At 35.2% G+C, this 12,228-nt stretch overlaps 1 protein-coding gene across 5 annotated transcripts in view; it reads right to left on the reverse strand.

Moving 5' to 3' along the window:
* The window catches only part of PPFIA1 (PTPRF interacting protein alpha 1), a 58,183-nt gene that overhangs the window by 18,460 nt on the left and 27,495 nt on the right, over positions 1 to 12,228 (reverse strand). For all 5 annotated transcript variants that reach the window (XM_084520227.1, XM_084520228.1, XM_084520226.1 and 2 more), the window contains exons 11-18: positions 11,922 to 12,053; positions 9,684 to 9,746; positions 8,371 to 8,450; positions 7,985 to 8,114; positions 7,055 to 7,278; positions 6,444 to 6,678; positions 3,448 to 3,599; positions 2,680 to 2,852 (exon numbers count right to left, since the gene is read on the reverse strand). In XM_084520227.1, coding sequence (XP_084376353.1) covers positions 2,680 to 2,852; positions 3,448 to 3,599; positions 6,444 to 6,678; positions 7,055 to 7,278; positions 7,985 to 8,114; positions 8,371 to 8,450; positions 9,684 to 9,746; positions 11,922 to 12,053 — 1,189 coding nt within the window. The remainder of the gene's footprint in view (positions 1 to 2,679; positions 2,853 to 3,447; positions 3,600 to 6,443; positions 6,679 to 7,054; positions 7,279 to 7,984; positions 8,115 to 8,370; positions 8,451 to 9,683; positions 9,747 to 11,921; positions 12,054 to 12,228) is intronic.

A 12,228-nucleotide genomic window follows, 5' to 3' on the forward strand; every position in this document is an offset into this window, starting at 1 on the left:
GGAGTAAGGGCAGGAAGAAAAATAAAAACACTGTGCAAATACTCTTCTTAACATTTTCCTGCTTGTACTTCAGCCTTGATGGCAAAACCTTCGGAGAGAAGAGTTTTACTGGAAATTGATCTCAGAACACTCACATCATATCTAGGTGTTTGAACCAGGAAGTGATGCAATGAGAATGCTTTGCTGGAAATTCCAAGTAGTGACTGTACCAAACTGGTTGGAATATTTGTAAGGGAAATCATGCAATGCTTACTAGACCTGGCAAGTATTTTCACATGGATTAAGAAGACGTAATTCATCTCTAGTAGACTACAGTATAACTGGTCTTTGGATAATGCAGTTACATCAAAGTTACCAGTTTTCTGTCTGTTTCAGCTGTATAGCTTCATTTAACTTCATTTGTTTTGTACTAACTTCAGGTGTTATACTAGCAATAAAGTTATAAAATGTATGAGCAAGGTTAACTCTAAGACTTCTACAGGTATAGAACAGTATTCCAAAGCACCTCTTGGGAATTATGTTACCTCACTGGTGAAGTGTTGTATTTCTCACTTTTGGTTTAATAAAGGCTTGTCATTTTAAACAGACATGCTCCTGGATTGCAATATTTATTTGTAAATAAGCAGGACATTGATAAAAACATCATAGTAAGTCATAGCCACTGCACTGTTAGTCACACTGGTTTTCACAGCACTCCCTGGAAATTAACCTACCCCAACTTCATCAGCTGCAGTTATCCGCTGACTGCATGGCACTGCTGAAGCCTGCAATCAGCTTTTCATCACACATGACTATAGCGGTAGCTTTATGCACACTATCACTATGATAGATGTTAAAGCAGTCTTCAGATCATTTTTGGTGAAATCAGATCCAAAAACTGGAAGAGACCATGTCAAAAAAGCTTCTTCCACACACACAAAAAAGAGCTTTTACAAAAGAAATGCAAAAGAGATAATTTGCCAAATATTACATTTCATCTTGTTGATCCCATATACATAGTGATGGAGAACCATTCTAGTATTGCCTGTATTTCAACAACATTTGTTGTGCAATTCCAATGCAGAAGTGTTTTGTTTTGTTAAAGACTTCCTGGCACACTTAATGCCTTTTCTAAATAGTATATGATAAAGCACTTAGAAGATGGGATAGTTCACATATAGGAAATGCACAAACTAATTTCCATTTTCTGCAATGGTAAATATGTTCTGGCCATGATTTTTCAAGTGCATGTCTGAAGGAGCATTTAGCACTGCTTCAGAAGGATTTTTATCTATCAAGTAATCCATGACCTGCCTCGTTTATGTTATGCAAATGTTATTCCCTGTTTATGAAATGTGCTTGTTAGTGGTGATAGTTAAGAAACCAAAAGGCACTAAAATCAAGATGGATGCAACAGCAATTTCACCCTGATATTTCTGTGCTAATTTATACCAATACTTGCAAAATATGTCCTGCTAGCAAGATGTTGTCTTAGCTCTACGACATAAAGACACTAGTGGTCTTCATAACTGCAGCCACCTGACTACTGAGAAATAAACTGTTCAAGACATCCTCTGCCAAACAGCTGCAAATGAATTTGAAAATCATCTGATTCACATCTGCGAATGTGAATTACTATTAAGAATGCCCAAAATCTTTAGTTACCTTGTTAAACAGAACAGTTTTCTATTTTATATACTCCATAGTATTGGTTGTTTTGCTAGATTTATGCACTATCGTGCTGTTGCTAACTTTATACTATTTGTCCTTCCAATTCTGTTTTACTCCATTTATTATTTCCACATTATCAAAATCTTATGACTATAGCTTGACACTGGTTTTCCTCAGCTCAGCTGCTGATTGTTGGCAGTGAGTCGCAAAGTCATTAGGCAAGATTTGTGACAACTAGGAATTTGCTGAAAGGCCCCACATCACTCATGGTCACCAGGGGGACTAAGTACTGTCTGCTGGAGAACCAGACTAGCAATAAAAGCAACAGGTAAGAGTTGGCTTGTTCTTCTTAGCTCAGCTATAACGAGCATACAATGGCTGGAAGCTGTTACGAATCAGTACACAGCAGAAAATAGTAACTACAAGATGCCATCAACATATGAAAAGATCCTCCAGAATGCAAGGTTAAAAAAAAATGAAGCAAATGATGTAATAACGATCCTCTTCAAGTCAGTATCAAACCTTCTTAACATAAATAAGCCAAAATCCTAAAGATTAAGTTTAAGCTCTAAAAGCTTAGCTTCCTATAATTATATGAATAGGAAAGAAATTTGCAAGAAGTTTTTTTGTAAGAAGGTTTTGAAACAACAGCAGTCCTGGAAATTAAAACCTTGAAACACAGAACAAGATGGTGTTTCCTGTGCTACACTGTAAAGGTATGTTATTATGAAGGCTACATAAATGTCAATCATAGTCAAATGTTCAAAGAGCAACATGTAGTATATAAGAACCACATAGGAATAAACATGCTTTCATAGAGAAAAACGCAATCAAAAAATACCCGACTTGCTGAATTTGAGTACAGCTTTCATAAAAGTACCTATGAGAAGATTCGGTATGTCTGGTTTGAAAAAACATTCTGTGCATCAGCATCAAATAATCAACAATAAACACGCATATATACTGATACATAAACCCTAAAGTTCAGTTTTTCATTACATTTATTATGTAAAAAGAAGGCAAACCAACCTTGTCCTAATGTTTCCTTGTTTGTTTGTCCAGGTCGTCCCTTTTCTTTCTTACCAAACAAGCGTCCAATAGAGGATTTGATCCCCTTCTTTTTGGGGGCCTTATGAAGGGAATCTTGGCTACTATTGCTGCTACTAGGATTACTTGCTTGCCCATCTTGCGAGCCTGTTGAACTTTACAATTTAAAAAAAAGTCAAGGTATTTTGTGTACAACAAATTCACTGTCAAAACAGTGAAAGACAAGATGTTCTCATGCGAGTTATCAGAAGCTCAGTAATTCACTAATATAATCTGATTTCAGCTATTAATGAGTCTCATGAGAAAAAATGCTTCTACTAAAATGCATGTCACTAAATAGAGAAAAACAGGAAAGAAAGAGTATTTATATATATAGCAAACAATATTAAGTCATTCTCATTTCTTGAAATAAGAATTAAATGTTCAAAGTGCAATTTAGAGAAGCCAAAGCTGACAAAAAGTTCCTTAGAAATTGAGGCAGACAGAAGTTTTAAATTACTTGCGTAGAATCCATCCCAAATACTTAAACACCTTGAAGAAAACAGAAAAATACGGGTCTAACTAAAATTGTTTTTCAGCTTCTTTATTCATATCTAAGATGCAATTTATGAAAGAAAGAATTCTGTATCCTTCCCTTCTGAAATTCAGCCCTATAGGCTGTACAGCTTTGCAGTTTTAGAATTTTATTTTGATAATGTGAAATACCAACTGTGTCACTACTAGGGTTGACTCTTATTCATAGCCACTTACTTTCTTATGTCCCTGATATCTTCATGGCTCACTGTATGCAAAGCTCCTTTTTGGACTCTGTCCAAACGCAAAGATCGAGGTGAAGAAGGAGGGGATGTTTCACATTTTATTGTAGTTTTATCATCTCGTACCTCTTCTCTAGAAGCTGGAGACTAATGGAAAACAAATGAAAACTTGGTGTTAATTGGAATATGCTAAAACACAGAAACTGTATTGGTGTCACACAAAAACATTAGAAGGAAAATCAACAATTGTCATCTTAAGAGATTACTCTTGGCCCTACCAGTCTGCAGTTACCTGGATTTTGTTTATGAATTTTGTTACCTTCACTGACAAACTGCTAAATTTCAGTTCTAGCTAGTGAAATGAGCAAGTAGTAACCATCTTGTATTGATTCTCAGATCTAAGAACTAAAGCAATATCATCAGCTCCATGAGACTAACATAACTTACTTCAGTTATTTAAACAAGTGCAAATACAGAAAATCAAAAAGTCCTGGGAAAAGATGACATTTCACATTGTTATTTAGACAATCAACAAAATTATCACTTCTATGAAGCCAGTTTCTATACATTTGTGGCCACGGCTTAGCTCAAAGTCTGAATAACAAATATTAAAGATTTATTCCTGCATGCACTAAGAGATCTTTGAAATTAAGTACTGTTTCGTGAAGATTGCAGGGTATTGATTACAGACAGAACACAACACAGAAGTACTCCACACACCATCACAAAAAAAGAGAACAAATCCACACTTCCATTAAGGTAAACTGTTTTATGTTTAAAATTGAAATTTATATAACCTATCTTTATTATTTGGTTAACCTGCAAATGCTTATTCGTGTTCCCATTACCCATTAATGAGCTGGGTAACAGGGAAGGAGATGAAAGGGCACATCAGTAAATAAACTAGAGGTTTTACCTTTCTACGGTGCTTCCTTAAATCACTAGGCTGACAGATGCGTGCAAAAGAAAAATTTGGAAAAGCCATATTTATTGTAAACTGTAGCACAAACTGAAACAACTACCACAGACAAAATACATTACGGAGAATTTAAACAAAATTACAGCAAGGACGCAGAGAAAAATAGAGTATGAAGTACTCTTCAAATCAGAGTACTTAAAGATATGCCTGAAGATGGAAAAGGAAGAAAAAATCAAAATTTATACTTGATTAATCAAAATTTATACTTGATTATCTACAGAAGCATCACAGACATTTTAATAAAGTGGTACCATCAGCAAAGTAACACACAAAATGTGTTATCTTTAATGAGAAAAAGAGTAAACCATATGGGGGCACGAGGCATTGCTTTTAAGACAGGAAAGGATTTCCAGTCATTTGTCAAGGACTCTCCTTGAACAACAAACTACACAGTAGCAAAGCAGGCTTAGAGTGTAATACGTTGCCTGTATTAGTTACATGTAACACCTTAGCCACTTCTGCAGTTATGCTGCATAGCATAAGCAGCAGACATAATTCACTAACTGTGAAAGACAGAATGCCAACAATAGCTCATTTCTATATAGTAACAACTATCTTCAAAAAAAGCTGGATGTGGAAAGTTTGACCCAGAGTCTACCACCGGTTTTAATTAGTCCTCCACCCTCTCCAGAAGCACTGTATTTCAGTTCCGGGGTACTTCTCACCTCTACCAGCACACAGACCAAGATAGCAACCTTGAGTTATGTACACAAGTTAAAGTTATTCAGGCTGATACAGACAAAAAATTTAGATAATAAATCTAATTAAATTATTTAATAGCTGTATTTGGCTACAGATTACTTCAAAGTAATATACTTTAAGATAAAACATTGTTCTGATCTAGCTTTCATTAAAATGGCTATTTAACTTTTTTTTCCGTTACATGATTCTTCTGTAAGAGAAGTACTTAGGAGTTAGTTACCTCAACTGCTTTTTACTGTGAAAAGTTAGAGTGCAAAGCATTCAACCTCTTGAAGTTTGTTAGTTTCTATAAAAGGAGGTGTGCTTTGCTCTGGATATATGACTACAGCTACTAAAATTATTTTTTTAATGCAAGTATGACAATTCCTTTTGATGGAAAAAAAAAAAAAAAACTTACGATATCCATATGCAGTCATTTTAAAAAGCTGGCAAAAAAAGTAGGTGGCAGAAATGCTTGCCTTTAAACATGCCTATTAGAGACCTAATGATGTGTATCAGTCTCTTGCAATCTGTCTGCTGCTACAGGGTTGGAGAGCATTCCCTGCCTACTGACTGTTACAGTATAGGCATGATGCAAATGCAGTAATCCAAGTCAATAACGTAGTAAGTATGGTGTTGTGTGCACAACTCTTTAGTGCCTTCAAATACATATGCAAGTCTGGACACAAAGTCCCATATATTAAACAAAAAAAACTTGTATCCAAGACACTTCTTAGTGAAGTGTATTCCATATATTAAAAGAATTGAGGTTTGCCTAACATTTAAACAAAGAAGTGGAAAACTTGTATCTTTACAGGTAAATTTACATGCATAAAGGATCTGCTAGAAGGATTAATCTTCCTAAGCAGTTGTAGGAAAGTCAAAAGAATGAATCCATCATCCACAGCTGTGATGTCTTCACAAACTTTAAGACTAAATGCCAGATAAGCAAAACACCTTTTAACTGGGTATTTAGCAGAAGGGTGGACTGCTAAAACTAAAGTTTATAACAGAGGATTGAAGTGCCAGGGGTTGAAAAGAAAACATAATTTCTTCTGGGAAGACTCTGAGGAAAGATCATAACAAAGAAAGAATACATAGGTATAAGATGTTGACCATATAACAGACTTGACTGCTGAATGTTTCTAAGCTTTTTTTCTAACCATTGTGATTGTACCTTACACTTATTACAGAAGTTGAAAGGGAAGAATAGAAAAACCTAGAAAAAGGACAAATATAGCTAAGAAGCAGAGGAAGTGGAAAAATCAAACAACGTATTTCCTAGAGAATAGGAATATTCTTCTAGAAAATTAAAGTTAATGGATACTTACCAGTGTCATGATACCTAGTCTGTCCACTTCCCGAGCTGGACTGTGTGGAATACGCCTTGGCGTGGATCGGCCACTGCCAGGTGGGGAAGAACCAGCAAGTGAACCGCTTGCATAGGGCGGAGGAATGGAGCTCATGGACCGGAATCTGCCATGGGCATCTAAACTTCCACTACCCACTCTGCTTTCAATTTCCTCTGCACGCTGTTCTGTGTTTTCCTTTTCTTCTTGTATAAGCCTAGGAAAAGAAAAAGGTTCCAAAGGAACGTGACATTCAAACAAGTACCACATAAACTGAATGCCTGATTCAAGAATTTTAGAAAGCAGCAGCACTTGGCAGACAAAACAGCCATGCTGAAAACCTTGTAATCTGATCTGAAAAAGGTGGTAAAACACTTTCTGTCAAACTAGTAATACAATCCCTTACACGACACTGAAGACAAAAAAGCCTGAAAGAAGTACTTAGGCATAAGCAAAGTGTCAATTCCCACTCTCCCAACACCCTAAGGGAAGTGAATGAGCAACCACAATTCTGTGAGTAACCACAGAAAAAGGACTTCTCATGTCACAGAAACTCTTTCTAGAAAAGAATTCTAACAGTGGATAGACCATACCTAATCTCTTTGTTGATTGCATCCAACTGTTCTTGAAGCATCATGGCCAAAGTCTGAGCATCAGCCTGACCACTTGGTGACAGCAGATCTACTGAACTGAATATAGTCTCCCTGTCATCCTCACCATCAGACACATCAACATCACTTTCAAATGCTTGTGCCACATTTGCCAATACGCTTGCTTGTTGGGCTCGCTCCCAGTCCTGCTCATTCAGAGTTTGAACCTGTTAAGAGAATTAAAATCCAAACTCACATAGGAATAACATGATATTTCTGTTTTTCAAGAGGTTTTGAACACTTTTTTTTTTTTTTTTTAAATCTCACTTACATACTGAATGCATCCATCAAGACAGCAACGTTTAGAGAAATGTAAAAAAAACAAGCCACAATGTAGAAAATCTTGCATCTTACAGGTAAGCACAATTTAAAAAGACAGTCCCAATAGATAAGTTAAAACATCACTATTTTGGTTATAGACACTCTAAATTACAACACAATTTTGCTAACAAATACAATAAAAATTCTCAAAAGAGTTTTACGTAATGAGAATTTATATGTCCAGAAAGGGACTCAAATTGCTTGCAGGACAATAACATGTTAGATCTGTGAATGGAAGTTAAAATCCAGAAGTGTACAGGCAAAAAGGTAGGACTTTTTCAGATTATATTTATAGGCATGTACTTGAAACAAATTGGATTTAAAACCCCCAAATCACAGTCATTGGGCAAACAAATTAGACTAGTAGCTGTGTATTAGTTAGCGAAGCAGGTGATACCTAAACATCAGCAAATTTAAAAAACATATATTGATATATAAGATTTCAGCAGTTTTATTGCTGTATAATCAATTCTATTCCACCAACTCCTTGCAACATGTTAGCCTTATCTAATCTACTTAGTTGCTGTTAATTTGTTTTTAGAGTTCTACTACCTTTGAAGGTTCATCTCTGAGAGCTGCCAAACGCCCTTTCTGGGGACGCCTCAACACTGAGGAGGTGCCATAGGAGTCTGTATGACTGTCAGCCACAGATGATGTCATCGGGTATCTGAAATCTGGTCGGCTAAAACATAAAGAAACACTTTATCCTTAGGAAGGTGGGGGGAGGAGGGGAAACAAAACCAAAAAATCTACCCAAATGATTCCTGCTGTCCTACCAGAGCCTTTTTTTTTTTTTTTTTAAGCAGAATAAAAGCTGCTCTATAAAGAGCATTTTATATCTACAACTAATTAAAGTATTTTCAGCTATAACGAAGCTATGTTTAGCAAAGTGACTTTTAAAAATTAGAAAAAAATGAACTACAGTTAAGTTCTGGTACCTATGATGAAGTGATGTGGCTCTGAGTCGCACTTGGTCATTTTCAGCCCTTAATGCTTCCACACTTAATACAAGTTGATCCTGTAAAAATAAACAAAACATGTAACAATATGCTTTAAAAAGATCAGCATCAAATCCTGATTTATAAACTAACATTTAGTCCTTTGATCTCCTTTCTACAAAACTCAGGAGTAATTGATTTTGAAACATAAGCCTGAACAACATAAAAATGTTTTTTGCTACACACAATATAGCACCATCACAAACGGGCATCCAATAGTAATTTGTTGCCTCTCTACACTGTGACTCTAGGTAACGGCATACATAATTTTAAAAACAGCTACTGAACAAAATTCACGTATTACTAACTTTACTAAAATTAACGAGATAATATTTAATAAGAAACAAGATTTCTCAAGCTCTGTGCACAACAGGTCCTAAAAGCATTCACGTTTAACTCCAACATTAATACATGCTCTAGAAACTTGGAATTTAACAAAGCAATTTAATGAATGAGAAAACAATGAAAGCCTAAGAAAAGTGGCTGACAATGAACATCTGTGCTTTGTGTGAAAACCACTGGGCTACATAAACAAAAATTCAAAGCACATCCTGCAAAATATTCTGAATGTTTTCTTCATTTTATTACAGAAGCACAGCCTCTACAGTTTGGCCTAGCTACTTACTAGAATGATTTGGGGAGATGAAGTACACCTGGGATTTAATAAGCAAGTATTTCAGAACAGTGTGGCCACAAAATGCATCATCACTGCTTAAGGAAGCAAAGAAACGAAAGGCCCCACCACTATTAGTCAAGTGAACTCAGCTGCAGTGCTGGACAGTCACTATTGCAAGGAGCAGCCAAGCCTAACAAATCTCTCTGTCCTTGCCCCCCATTTCTTAAAATTTTAAGAAAATTTTAAACAAGCGTTTTATGACATCCATTGCTTTAATATACTTCTGGGGAAACAAGCACCATTAAAGTATTTTTCTATTTACCGTTCAAAGAGATATGTACAATAGTACAGAAATTCTATGCAATCTTCAAACTTTGGCAAATTGCCAATATATCCAGTCACTCTGCACATTAAGAACTGTGTTAGGTCTTTGAGTAAAAAGCTGTATATAACCTATGAAAGCATTGCAAAACTGAGGTACACAATACCATAAAATAAATAATCAGCCTATAAAATTACTATTCTTAAACAGACTTGTTAATGTTAAGCTTTACAGGGCAAATCAAATATGCTTCTGCTATGTAGCAATACAGCAATTATTTTCCAATATAACATGTCTGAAATGCGTAATATATACCTTTTCATGCTGAAGTTCCTCTATTTGTTTTTTTGCGTTTTCAATTTCTCGAATGAGTGAATTCTAAAACAAAATATATCACAAATTATGTTACTTATAAAAGCTTACAACTCTTAAACCATAACCAAGATGAGTGCCAATAAATTTCAGTCACACCACACAGATGAATCTTAAATTACAGATAGTTTATTGCTTATACCATTTCACTTTGATCACAGGTGAAAGTTTATCCTTTCAGGTCTACAGCCCTCTAAATAATGGAGTTACTAATAGTACAAGTGCCATAAAAAATTAATACCAATACTAGCCTGTTACGCTCTGTTTGACAAAATCAGTACTAAAATGAATAATTATGCAGCTAAAATACTTCAAATTATTTCACTGATTGGCTACTAAGACATTACTGGCTATTATCATTGGATTTTCATTTTGTTTTCACTTGCCTGATCTGCGAAGTTATTACACAGCAATTTCTTGGATGCATGGTAGCTCCAGAACTGCAACATTCACTGACTAACGGGACTTCATTAACAGAGCCGTTTACTTTGCAATTGTGTCATGACTTATAAACGAGTCCAGTAAAGATAAGACTACTACAATCTGTTTACTCAAAGCAGTTCCCAAATTCAGACTAAGAATCATCTGAGAGCTACAATAATCAAAAAAGATTGTCACCTATAATATATCATATCATATGACCATGGTAAATGATACCAAACAAAAATCAGAGGTTCCCCCTTCTAATAGTAAATTTATAACCAGCTCACTTTCTTTTCGCTTTCCAGTGTTGCCAAAAAGTTCTGCTAAACACTTTTCCTTGAGGTAAGTAACACCATTATTTGCATCTTAAACCTGTAATAAAGTTTCATAAGTGAACAAACAAATCATTCTGGGAAAAGAGCCCCAATGATCAGAAGGAAGTCTTTAAATTTTACATGCATGTTTCTTTCCAAATTATCCTAAGATAATTGAATGGAAGCCAAACGGAGAATACTTTTGTATAAGCTCTTTCTTACAAGGAAGGACAAAAATTTCTCATTCATAACCATAGAGGGTTTGAGGGGTAAAGAGAGGCTAGGATTAACCCTAAACTATCCACCCCAAAATGCAATCATAAAAAATGCAGTCAGCTGCTTCTCAGAAATTGAATTTATAAAGACTAGTAGAGCAACCTTATCGATAAAGCCTGTTACAAGAAATTCAGAAATACCGGGAGCAGTTGGTGATCTTGAAAATAGCGATGTTTATTAAAACCCACAAGACAAAAGTTTACATGCCAGATAACTGGCATCCCTGCCTACGGCAGGGGGCTTGGAACTAGACAGCCTTTAAGGTACCTTCCAACTCAAACCAAGTATTAGTAGGCCCTATATTTGTTCTACACTAGCAGGTTTTTCTTACCTCCCAGAGTCCTATAGCACAGAAAAAAACTCAATCTTTAATGATCTGAGGTGAGAACAGTTAATTCACAATTTTTCTCAAGAATTCTCAAAAGTCATGTTTAATACCTGACTGTTGGTTTAGGGTTGAGAACTGTGTAGACTTGAATCCATGAGAAAGTATCTATTGAAGTCTGAATACATCATTACATATTGCAATTAAAACATTCTGTTGCCATGACTTTAAAACAAAAGCCACTCAGCTTTTAACTGAGGCATTTCTCCAGATGGTCATTTCAGCCTCCAGTACAAATAATTGCTTTTTAATCCAAGACAAAACAATTCAAACTCAGCATTAAAGTGCTACTGTAAAAGGCTGTGGTGTTTTTCTTGTTTCTATGTTGTTGCTTGTTTTTGTTTTTTTTGTGTGTGCGTGTTTGTTTGCTTTTTTGTTTTGTTTTGTTTACAGAGAATAAAGGAATCCTTAAAGACAGGAATGAAAAAAGAAATAAAAGAAACTGAACTTTAAAATTCAAAAGTTCAGGTCCTACTTCTTCTGACTTCCTGTATTACACTGGACAAGCCTATTTATGCAGTCCACACCAGTCAGATAAGGATAAAGCTTCCTAAAAGATGTCTTCCCAATGCTAATATAATGAAGACTTCCCTTCCCCCCCAAGAAAAAGAATTTTAAGAATATATTTTCAAAATCCATATTAAAATATCCTGCAACAGAAACTATCTTCTTAATAATTTATCATTTATTACTGAAGTTACACACACATTGAAAAATAAACAAATCACTACAGAACATTGAACATCTAATTAATAAATATACTGGAATGTAACTTAACATTACCTTATCTTCCAAGGCAGCCATCCTTTCCTTGAGATGAAGCTGAAGCCTTTCATTAGATTCAGAGAGAAGCTTATCCACAGTTTCTGACAAACGTTTATTATGCTCTTCATTCATCTTCTCTCTCTGCCTAGCCTAAGATATATAACAAAAATTGAAATTCTTATGACAAAGTTACTGAAATCATTTAAATTTATGTCTATAATAATTTCCAGGTTGTGAAAACAGTGTATTTTTAATCCAAATGTTTTTTCTTTAATATATCTTTTTCCAAAGCAATAGTGAATACTGCGTGTACCTCCATGACTTT

This window comes from Aythya ferina (genome assembly GCF_964211825.1).
Source record: "Aythya ferina genome assembly, chromosome: 5".
NCBI classification, from domain to species: Eukaryota; Metazoa; Chordata; class Aves; order Anseriformes; family Anatidae; genus Aythya; species Aythya ferina.